Source organism: Phyllostomus discolor, chromosome 10 (assembly GCF_004126475.2).
Source record: "Phyllostomus discolor isolate MPI-MPIP mPhyDis1 chromosome 10, mPhyDis1.pri.v3, whole genome shotgun sequence".
NCBI lineage: Eukaryota > Metazoa > Chordata > Mammalia > Chiroptera > Phyllostomidae > Phyllostomus > Phyllostomus discolor.
The window spans coordinates 82707919-82720167 of NC_040912.2; the positions used below are offsets into that span (position 1 = coordinate 82707919).

The 12249-nt window shown below is 42.1% G+C and overlaps 1 protein-coding gene across 2 annotated transcripts in view; it reads left to right on the plus strand.

Moving 5' to 3' along the window:
* AKR1D1 (aldo-keto reductase family 1 member D1) overlaps positions 1-6575 on the plus strand; it is a 42808-nt gene extending 36233 nt beyond the window's left edge. For both annotated transcript variants that reach the window (XM_036010944.1, XM_028525974.2), the window contains 2 exons: positions 3459-3541; positions 5747-6575. In XM_036010944.1, the coding sequence (XP_035866837.1) occupies positions 3459-3541; positions 5747-5789 (126 nt within the window). In that variant the 3' untranslated portion in view covers positions 5790-6575. The remainder of the gene's footprint in view (positions 1-3458; positions 3542-5746) is intronic.
* The last annotated feature ends 5674 nt before the right edge of the window (positions 6576-12249 follow it).

The window sequence follows — 12249 nt, forward strand, 5'->3', positions numbered from 1 at the left end:
GAACACAGTATAAAGACACCGCGAGCACAAGGGAGGACGTCACTTTCATGAGGGGAAAATAAAGATGAGATTTCCACCTCACTGGAGGGCCACCCAGTGCACACGCACCTGCACCGTATCTGGTGTCTTTGCCTGACCCCCAGGAGCAAACCCTGCACCCACACATGCTGTCTTCAGTTCTGCTTGCCGTTTTGTCATTCCCACCATATGTCTCAGATTCCTGTTTCCCTCTCCGGTCAAAACAGTCAAAAACTCTGTTCCTGGGACTGTGTCTGTCTTTGCTCCACAGGCCCTGCTCCTGGGCCTTCACATCCTCTCAGTGGTCCACCTCCATCAAATCCCTCACCTGGGTTTTCATCAGTAACCTTCTCAAGTGTGAGTCCACCTGCCTCTCGGTCTCATAGGGTTGATATTCCCAGAGAAAGGCTTCTGTCAGGGCTCTGTCAATCCCCAATTGTTCCTTGGTGGGCTGTGGGCCACCCCCTATTGCTCACTGTGTCCAGTGAGTGAGATAATTCATTTGGTCCCCTGGGCTACGTCCCCATTCCTGGGCAGGAGTTGAGGGTGTGACAAACAGCCCTATGAGGTGGTGGAAAGTTCATAAAAGGAAAAGAAAGGACTCTGTGATTATCGAAGAGAGGAAGGGATGCTAGATATGTGTATCAACTACTGACAGTATAGTAACACCAAATCACCTCACGGTAAAACGTCACTGACACTGTTGTCAGCCCACTTAACAGAAAAAGGGAACCACAGCACGGCTAATGTGTAGAATCATTGAAATTTTTTAAAAAAACAAATTCTGATGCACGCACCTGAAACAGATGTTTTCATGGATTCACGGTTTTCCTGTTCAAAAATTGAGAGTGGTTACACATGGTCTGTGCAGCGGAAGGTTAAAGTCTTTGAACTTGAAAAGTCACTTAGCTAATACACGTTTGTACTGAAGGGTCTGTCATTCTCTTTAAAATTTTCATTGCAGCTAATGATGTTTTATTTCATAGATTTCCAAACCCCTGAGAATGAGGGATGGAGTTCAGAGATTCACACACCATGAGAAAATATGAAAGGGGGGCAGATTTACTAGAAAAATGAGGGTGGAAATCACAGCCAATTTTCACTCTTTAAGTTCTAGGCTCACCTGATAACAACGAACTTCGCTGGGTGTTAAAACCAAAAACCAACGCAGTGCCCTTTTAGAACTGAGGTAGAAATAAACCCTGAAAATAGTTTAAAAGAATAGTAAAGATCCACAAGACAGAAAGAGCAAAGGAAGCATTAAATGCATTTACTGTGAAAGAAGAGAAAGCCAGAGAAATAAAAATTATGTAGTGAAAAATTAAACTATAAGTTAGCAACAGCTAAAAAAACTAAACAGAATTCAAGGTAAAATGAAGGAAACTAATAAAGAAGCAGAACGTTTTTAATGTTAAAACAACAATAAAATATATCAAATTACACCACCCACAATGCAGCCTCCACTGGCCCCACTCCTTGAAGGTTCTATTTCCTGTCCCACTGTTACTGTCCCCAACACTCCCCCTGTCACAGCTCTTAGTGAACACAGAGAAGATGGCCCTTTCCGTCACCTGGCGGGACAGTCTTTGGACCTCCTCTCCCCCGATGACCTTGTTTTATATAGTTCAGCCACTGACACCCACAGTGTTCCTTGGAAACTATGATTACTCTTGTGTCATGACTTCTCCATAATCTCAGATGTCCCGCCCTCTCTCCCGCCCTCTCTCCATTATCAATGGTCTTTCTCTACCGCTGAACTGCCGTCAACATACACATGCTATCACCTCCAGTCTCAAAAAATCAGATCCAATCTAGATGCGAGTTCCTCTCCAGCTAGTGTCCATTCCTCTCTGTTGACAGCCAACCCCTTACAGCAGCATTCTATTGTCATGGCTTCCAAGCCCCTTCCCCCATAGAAACCCACTGAAACCACGCTTCCTCCCTGAGCGTCCCACTGAAACGGCTCTCGTTGAGGTTTCCAGGGACCCCCCCATTCCCAAGCCCGATCATTAGTTCCCAGTTCTGTCCTGCCAGATCCTTCAGAGCAGTTCAATCAGTTAATACTCTCTCCTCCTTGAATCATTTACTGTAAGAGAAGCAAGTTTGGGAAGAAACATCAGGAGCTCAGTTTTCTAATATGAGATCCTCATTCACGTAGGATAATTTGGGCCATAAAAAAAAAAAAAGATTGCTGAAATCAATCCACATGAGAAGGAAACACATTGCACAGAAATAATGGAGGGAAAGGGAATTTAGAAATTTATGTTAAAATGGAAACTGAAATTTATGAAAGTAATTTTACTCACTTTATTTAATTTTTTATTTTATTTTTAATATTTGGATAATAAATAATCGAAGAAAGGTTTGCCTGGGGGGAAAAAGCACTTGGAAGCAATCTGTGGTAGAATGATTACGTCAATTGTGTTACATCTATACTATGGGTACAGTAGTAAACAATGGATAAAGTCAGTCTGTATATTTTGACAGGAAAAATCACCAAGACATATTCTATAAATGAAAGAAAGTTGCAGAATAATAAAGATATAATACAATTATTGCAGGTTACTCTTACTGTGGGTTGAATGTTTGGAAAGAATATCTAGGGTAGAGAATAGGGCTGGGTGGTGGGTAACAACTTTTACTATTTATTCCTTGAGTAATACATATTACTTATATAAAAGTATTACTTATGTAGTACTTACATAAAAGATTGAAATGGTTAAATATACTAATATAAGTGATTGAAATGGTGAAACATACTAACATAAATGACTGAAATGGTTAAATATACAAAAATAAAATTTAAATGATAGAAAGATAAAAAAGATAAAGATAAATTGTAAACAGATAAACCAAGTGTTAGAAATACAAATAAGCTAAAATAAAATATAAAATATTAACAAAAGACAATTATAAAACCAGAGTACAAAGTGTACCAGCTAAAAAATAAAAATAAAAATGTAGTAAGAATTAAAAGCTAGAAAAAGAGGCATTGAAAATGACAGGAGACGTGATCAGGAGGACAAAATAAAGCAAGCTAAAAGTTTTTTCCAAGTACAGAAGTGAATTTAGACACAAGGGAATATGATTTAAGTATTCAAAGGCTCTATCCAGAATCAAAAGTTCAGTATCTTATCCAGAAATAATAAGAACTCTTTATTCCTGGAATTCCAGATGTCCTCAACTAATGTTTCCTGGCATTTGGAATTTCTTGCAAGGTGTCCCCAGCAGACCTGTCTTAAAGACAAAGCGCAGAAGAAAATTCCTGCTCCACACGGGTGGGGCAGCCCCCCAGCCCTCGTCCGACTCTCCTGAGAATTTGCAGAGATGGTCCTAAATCTTTGAAGGTTTCCGACGGCTGGCTCCACTCCCTCTCTGGCACCAAGCTTGACCCATTTTCTATTATTACCAAAGTCTGTCTTTTATTGTCGCTATTTCAGATCTTTGACTTCTCTCTCACTGAAGAAGAAATGAAGAGCATTGAAACCTTGAACAAAAATGTCCGCTTTGTGGAACTGAGCATGTGAGTTCTGGGGGATCACTGGGCAGGTGCCACATGGGGTGCTGGGTCGTCCAGCGTCGGCCAAGAGGGCTCTGGGAACCGGACCTACGTCCACAGAAGCCCAGGCTACAGGCCACTGGGCAGCATATTCTGCATATTAAATAGACCTGGGTAAATTATATTCATTCTAGGAACTTACTGCAAGTCTACATTTTTATTTCAAAGATTTCTGGCATTTCTAGGACATGTCATGACCGGTGAAGGCATGGCAAGCTAAAGACTTTGAGGAGAATGCAGTCATAGTGTGCATACAATACAATACAAATTAATACAGTAGTGGCACAATTATTCCAATGCCATATGTATTTCTTCCTAAAAATCAAAGGGATGCACAGGTTAGAGCAAAGTTAGCAGCAAACAGCAGTTCCTGGGGCAGAGACATGAGAGTGTGGTAGAAACGGCACCAGGGCGGGAGCCCAGAAAGTAGTCAGCTGTAGAGGAATGCTCGCCGTGAGATTCGAAGGGGTTAGCTCCCCCTGTCAGGGGACTTTGCACAAGCAGCATTGCCCACCCTCCTTCAAATGTTCCCAGAGTCAGCCATGGGTCCTTGAAAAGAAAAACCAAATGTACATACAGGTTCTGGTACAAGTAAGTTACATGGAATTCTGTAACATAATATCACACTCAAGCACACCCTATTTTAGGTGACATGTTCAAATTAAAATGATAAATTATTATTATTATGCCCATATTATTTACCTTACCAACCACACTCAAGTAGGCACTACCTCTGCTAGACCCAGTATATATATCCTCTACACACACACACAATCTGTATAGATATTGTACAGATACGCACACATATTTTATCTTCTTAATCATTCTTTATTCCTATTTCCTGTTCTTCAGATCACCTGGATAGTCACCTTTTTTTTTTCTCGCTCTTTCAGGGAACAGTGATAAATGCTCATTAAAATGGTTCATATAATTTGGACACTTTGGGCCTCACTTTTTTTCCAGAGTCAGAAACTGCTCTGTGTTAACATCAGATTTCTGAATTAATGGAACAGCTTCCTAATGGGAATTCTCCCGGGGGGAGGGGGGGAATCATCAACATCAAATGTACCACCTGGTCTTGAGAATGAAGGGGTGAACACAAACTTGGAGCTAAGAAACACTTATAGGTTAATTAATAGCTCTTGAAGATGAATGATTTCTAGTGAATAGATATTATTCCATTAATAAGAGTAAGATATAGTCAATCCACCAAGTACTAATATATTTTACAGTTAATTGATGACATTATTTGGTTGGACAGTTGACATATTTAATACCTAATTCTAGAAACACTGAGAAAAATTACTAATTGCCCCAAGGAATAAATGGAAAAATCAGTAAAGAGGAACAGAAATTAGGCCCCAGGGGTCAAAAAAATGTATTATTTAGGTATGCAGGGTAATGCATGATTCTTTTCTGTCTTTCATTCAATTAATCCTTGACTGAATTTCAGAGCCCTTTTTTCTTTTAATTTAATTTATATTTTATTTCAATTTATATTTTATTTTAAAGCTCAGAGTACTTGTAAAGAACTGAGTCTTAGACGCGGCCCACAATAGACGCATGTGCACGCGCACATGCGCATGCGCACAGATGCACTCCTGTCCTTTTAAAGGCTATTCCACCAACGCTGTTTAAGAGAGAGGTTCACCATCACCACTGCCATCACTATAGCAGAAACTTACTTTGCTGGTCATCATTCCAGATCGCAAACGATCAGCTCTTGGGAGGCCTAGTAAGAGAGGCAAGGCAGGGCTATGAGGAGAAGAGGGGACCCTGACTGGTGGCAGCGTGGTGAAGAGGAGCGCTCCGTGGACCCTTGGCCTGGGGGGCAGCCTGTATCAGGGCAGCAGAAGGGAGTGGTGGGGTGGGGGGACGCGGTGGGCATCACTCACCGCCTGTGGTTTTGTTCTGAGCAAACTGTTGGTGTAGCGGCAGCCAGTGCCGCCCCCACCAAGCCCCAAACACACACACTTAAACCCAGGTGCTGTTTGGGGCTTTGGTGGATGAGCTGGCTGGATGAAAACGGGGCGGAGGGTGCGTCAGAAACAGAGGGAATGATTAAGAGAGCCAGGGAGTGGTCATTGAAATGGTCCAAGGATGCTGGTAACAGATGCAGCCGTGCGACTTTGGAGTGAAATTTTTCCCTTTGGGGACTTGATTTGGCAGGTGGAGCGACCATCCTGAATACCCATTTCATGAGGAATACTGACTTCGAGAGCTCCGGAACGCTTGTTCCCTCCCGTGTGTGCCAGAACCTTTGGCCGGTGCTTCCCCTCAGACGAAGTGGTGGTGGGTTTAACTTCTGGGTAATATATGGCTTTGACTTAGCTATATTGAAAAAGGTTTAGACCTGTTGAAATAATGGTTTGGAAGCAATTAGGGCATCAGCAAAGCCATAATGATTTGGTGACCATTTCCATCCAGTGTTTGATTAGTTTTTACCCAGCTTTAAGGATGGATAACTACTAGTTCTCTCCTGTATACTTTAAAAGGCCTGAGCTTCACACATCTGGTGCCCCTTACTTACCCTCTGTTGCTCTTTCCCCCACGCATCACACAACCACCATGATGCAAGCCGTCTTGAGACTATCCCCATAGGCAAATAAAACCCTGTGTTGTGAGATGGTCCAAAGATGACTATTTTAAAAGAAGGCATTTTTAAAAGGGGGGCTTTGGGGGGAAAATTGAAAAAAGAAACTTTATAAAATTATTATACTAAAGACTTTTTTAAAGTGTTTTTGAGATAATTGTGTACATTTCGAGATAGCAAGTTCAAAACAACACTGGCCATTTTCCCGTATGTAATTTTTTTAAGTGAGTAAGATTATTAGAATTTTTCAATAGAGACATGGTTATTTTCAATTCAACTCAAGCAATATGTTTGATTCACTCACATTAGGTCACCTTCACAGGGTATCATTTCAAAAATTAATGTTTGTGCAAACAGATAATCTTCAATGATGTGAAAATATACACTTCTGAGAAATTATCACTTTAAAAAAATGATCTCTACTAATTATTTCCACTGGTTCCAATATTAATACTTCCAATGTTGTCCTCTGGAAAATGTTCTGTTCAAAAAAATTAATATTAAAGTGTGATGATTTGCACCACCATGTGAATCTCTGTTTTGTTGCTGGAGGCGGTGGGGGTGGGGGAGGTGGCCGAAGCTGGTTGTGTGACGTCATTCCATGGAAAGGCCTCTGATCGGGTTCCCACTGCACACTGAGCTCTGGGAAGAGAGCGAAGGAGAAGGAGAGCAGAAACCTGAGTCCTGATCTCTGTCCTCAAACCCCTTCAAAGTATTTTGAGGGGGCCGGTGGGGAGGAGGGACCACACCTATCCAACCATTTTTAAAAGGCAAGCAGTGGAAAAAGAGTCCCACCAATAGTCAGAGGGAAAATGCATGTGTTTCTAAAGACTGGAAGGGGGGAACCCTCCCTTAGTCACCACAGAGATGCCGGGGACAGAAAGCAGGAAGGCCAGGGAAGAGTGACAGTCTGGTATGAGCTTCTGCAGGTCAGTTCCCCCTCCCCTCTCAGTCCTCTCATGCTTCCCTTCTATGTCCGGGTGAATTATATCCCCAAAATGTATACGTTAAAGTCCTAGCCCCCAGTACCTCAGAAGGTGACGTTATTTGGAAATAAGGTTATTACAGATGTCATTAGTTAAGGTGAGGCCATCAGGGTGGACCCTAGTCCAATGTGACTGGTGTCCTTGTAAGGGGAGGACATTTGAACGCTGACCCTCACACAGGAAGGATGCCATGTGAGGACCGAGGAGGAGGTGAGGGTGATGCTTTTACAAGGAAAGGAACCTCCGAGATTTACCGCACGCCACCAGAAGCTCAGGAGGAGGCATAGACCAAATTCTCCCTCACAGCCCTCAGAAGGAGCCAGCCTGGCTGACACCCTGATCTCGGACCTGGCCTCCAGAACCGTGAGGTAATACCTGTGCTATGTGAGTCGCCAGGTTTGCGGCGCTTTATTACAGCAGCCCTAGCACACCAACACACCATCCCTCTGTCAAGATTTCCAGCCTCTCTGATTGACATCAGTGATAAAAGTGGCCTCACTCGGTCAGAGCTTTGCTGAGCTCAGGCACTGACGACCAATCACGTTGACCCTCCTGGGGCCTTATGGGACCCCAGAGATGTTCATTAACCCAAATCAATCTCCTGTCCAATCGGGTGCCTCTGACCTGCTAGGCAGTAAGACACATCAATAGGGACGTAACCTGCCAGGAGAAGGAGAGGAGGCCGAAAGCATGCCGTGCTCACTGGGCCATAAAAACACAGGGACAGGAGCAGCCAGGGCTTGCTGCCCCAGGCTGCAGCAGGCATCTTGACCTGCCCACCCTGACTGTGCTCCTAGGGGACCTCCCTCAGGCTCCGTCTTCCCTAGGTAATGACACTGAGGGCAGGGAGAGGCCAAGAGGGGGACCTAAACAACGATCCCAGGTCTGCAGCCTTCAACTCTTTGAGATGCGCATGCTTTGATGACCACAGTGATGAGAACTAAGGAAGGTTGAGCAAAATCAAATTCCCCACACTTTGTATTTCTCTGGAACTCCCTAATAGTTTCAGGCATCTGACTCTCATCTCTGATCACTGTAGACTGGTTAACTAAATCTGGATGTTTTGTGGAGCCCTGGCCCTTGAATCTTGAATGGGAATCCCCCTCCCCCCCCCCCCCCACCAAATCTGAACGGTAGACTTCATATTTCTACCTCCAGATACCAAATCCCTGAGTTTTCACTTACCTTGGCTAGGGCTGGGGGTGAGGAAGAATAGATAATCACTTTTAATCCTAATCTCCTCTGGGCACTAGTGGTTTAGCCAGTTTGAGGTGCAGCATATGCTGGCCAGGAGTAGTAAATACATGGACTTCTGTAGGGTCCCCCTTAGATTTGGCTATTGGTAAACTTCCTTCAAAGGCCGTACAGAGCTATGTGGAATCTCTAGGAGCATGTGGGGGTGGTCAGGAAGGGGGAAAGTTGCCAGAAGACTAGAGACTGGATAGACCTCAGGTTAAGTCCTGCCAAAGGCCACATGGAGGTCAGGGAGGGGCAGCTGTACCGGAAGCACACAGAAATAACTGCCCAGGTTTCTTAACAACTGTGCTGCGATTTGATAATGCTCCATTGAGCATTTATGTATTGATATTTATATATAAGGCTATTCTGTAGTTTTCTTTATGTATACTCTTTAATTCATTTCTATTATCAAGTTGTGCTCACTCTATTGTTAAAAAGAGAGAGCAAGATTTTCTTTCACTCTCTCTGCTCTGGAACAAATTAAACTCAATGTAAATTATTTGTTCCTTAAAGTGTTGGTGGAATGTACCTGAGAATTTCATCTCTGTCAACAAAGAAACTGTATACTTTCTATCTCATCTAGGATCAATTTTTCACATTTTTCTCCTTGAAATTTTTCAGTGTTGTATATAGTTTAGCAAATGTAAATATAGTCATTCATTTAGTCAACCAACATTTTTCGTGTGCCACTCTGCTGGCCTCTATCCTGGGCCGTTGGGACAGATCAGTAAACAAAAGTCACCAAGCTCTCCCACACATGTGAACTCTCTTGATTCCTTTAATTTTCCTAAACCTGTGGTTATTTCCCCCTTTTTGATCTTATTTTGTATGTCTCTCTGTTGTTTTCCTGTTAATTAATTAGTAGTTTATCAAGTCATTTTTGCTTGCTTCTGGATTTCACTTAGAGGAAATTACCCAAAGGAAAAGCAAATTCATTAATTGGTTCTGCTGTTTTTCTGTTTCCTAATTCACTAATATCTCATTTTCTTTTACTGATTTGTCTATTTTTCTTAGTTTTTCAATAGACCTCTAACTTTTCAGGTTGAATGCCAATTTCATTAATTTTTGTTTGTCTGTTTTTCTTTTTCTTGTTTTACAATATAAACATTGACTACATTAATTTTCTTTGCGCACTGATTTAGTTAAGATTTTATAAATCAATTTTGTTATTTTCTAGATATTCTCGAATTGGGTTTTTCTTTATTCTTTGGTTAATAGTTCTTTACAAGAGTTCCTGTCTTACTTTAATTCTAGTGTTAGAGCTTTCTTCCTAGCTTTTACATTCTACTTTTAACCATGCTGAACTCAGACAGCATCAGTATTTTCAATATTTCATGGGACTGTGATAAGACACAGTCTATTGTAAATTATTGAGTTGGATATAATGGACATACAATTCTGTGTTATATAGTTTATCATCTAATATTAGAAAAGCTCTTTTGGGTGAGTGGTTCTTTCATTCCACAGTGGGTTTTTTCATTTATATTTTATTGTTTATGCTATGAGAGTTGCCCCACTTTTTTCCCCTTTGCCCCCCTAACAGTGGTTCTCAACTGGGGCAATTTAGTCCCGCCCTCCTCCAGAGTATGTTTGGCAGCGTCTGGGCACAGTTTTGATGGTGGTAACCAGTGGGAGGTGGGGGAAGGTGATACTGACATTCAGCAGGTGGAGGCCAGGGATGCCGCAAAACATCCTCCATGGGGCAGCCCCCCCCCAGCTCCACCCCCCTTCAAAGACTCATCTGGGCCAAAGTGTCAATAGTGCAGAGGATGGGAAACCCTGCTAACATGACAGTCTTTCTTGAAAAAGTGAAAACGTGCTCATCCCCATGCCATAATTTCAGTTAATTGCATATAACTGGGAACTAACCCATTTATTAGGCTCATGTTTAGTGCTTAGAATAACCCTCCCATTCTTTATAATTTATCTGTTTTTTTTCTTATGCATTTTATCTTTTCCCAGATCATTAAACTAATAACGAGTTTCATGCTGTCAGTATTAGAGTTTAAAGCACATGGGCAACTGAGTCCTGATGAAAGTGAGTTAATGCAGGAAACAGAAATGATGATTCCTTCAGTAAAGTCAAGGGGAAATTGCTCTCATAAATAAAATTTATGTATTTTATCCGTTTATTTTCTTTATCAGAACTGAGCTATCTTTCAGAGCTATCTTTCTATAGCTCTGACGGCTATAGAAAAATAGAAGCAACCAGAGAGATTAGATTAAGATGGTAATCTACTTTTTTTCCTGCCCCAATTTTCTTGAATAACTAAGCAGAGGGCCAATTGAACAGACCAAACCCATAGCACCTCTAGAGTAAAGAAAGGGTACGTCAGTGACCCAAAATTCCCTAAGGATAGAGAGCAGAAGTAATTGGATTGACAAAGAAATAAGAGTAAAAAACTGTAGGCCAAAGTACTTGCAGGAAACGACTGCTGCAAAGATAATAGCAACTTTAGACAGGCTTAGAACTTACAGTCAAAAAAATGTAAAAAAAAAAAAAAAAAGTAGAAGTTTCCATCACCCCACACTGCACCACGGCTGTTTCCTCCTACACACACTTTGTCCTGAGAGGCTGCCAACACCCATGTTTGTTCTTCTGGCTGAAACCACTTCTTTCTTTAAAACAATAATAATAATTTTTCAATTACAGTTGACATTCAGCATTATTTTGTATTGGTTTCAGTTCTTAGACATAGTGGTTAGACACATATAATTTACAAAGTAACTCCGCCCAAAAGTCTAGTTCCCGCCTGGCACCGTACACAGCTACTGCAATGTCATCGACTATACATGTATTGCCTATGCTGTACTTTACTTCCCTGTGACTATTTTGTCATTACCATTTGAGAAACCACTTCTTTCAAATCCAAGTGAATGCTATTCTGGAAGAGGGCAGGAACCACAATATTAAAACTGGATTGAGAAACAGATCAAGCCTGCAATAACTTCAAAGAACCACACAAAAGACAAGATTCAAACAAGAAAATCAAAGCGATTCTGACTCTTTCAGGAGGAAACGGCACTTCCTGCTAAGATGGAGGCATAGGTAGATACACTTTGCCTCCTTGCGCAACCAAAAGAAAGACAAGAACAAACTAAAAAACAAAAAATAACCAGAACTGCCAGAAAATTGGACTGTATGGAAGTCTGACAGCCAAGGAGTTAAAGAAGAAACGTTCACCCAGACTAGTCAGAGGAGCGGAGACAGGCAGCCAGGGTGCAGAGGACTTGTGGCAAGGCAGTGGCTAGTGGATCAGGCGGTCCCACATTTGCATGCAGATAAACTGGGAGGAACAACTGGAGAGTGAGACAGACCCACGCAGGGTTCCAGTACGGGGAAATAAAGCTTCAAAACCTCTGACTGAAAACACCTGTGGGGTTGAGGTGGTAGTGGGAGAAACCCGCAGTCTTACAGGAGAGTTTGTTGGAGAAACCCACAGGATCCTAGAACCTATACAAGCCCACCCACCAGGAATCAACACCAGAAGGGCCCAATTTACTTGTGGGTTGCAGGGGAAGTGACTGAAAGCTAGCACAGAGCCTAGTAAGTAGCATTGTTCTTTCTTGGACCCTTCCCACACACGCAGAGCCACAACACAGGGAGGAGAGTTGCCCTGCTCCACCAAATACCTAAAGCTCCACCCCTTAAAACATAACAGGCACACAGGCACACCCAGACAAAAAAAATACAGCCCAAATGAAAGAACAGACTGAACAGATCAAAGCTCAAAAAATAGGACTAAGCAATGAAGAGATAGCCGACCTATCAAATGCAGAGTTCAAAACACTGGTAATCAGGATGCTCACAGAAACGGTTGAGTGTGGTCACAAAATAGAGGAAGAAGTAAAGG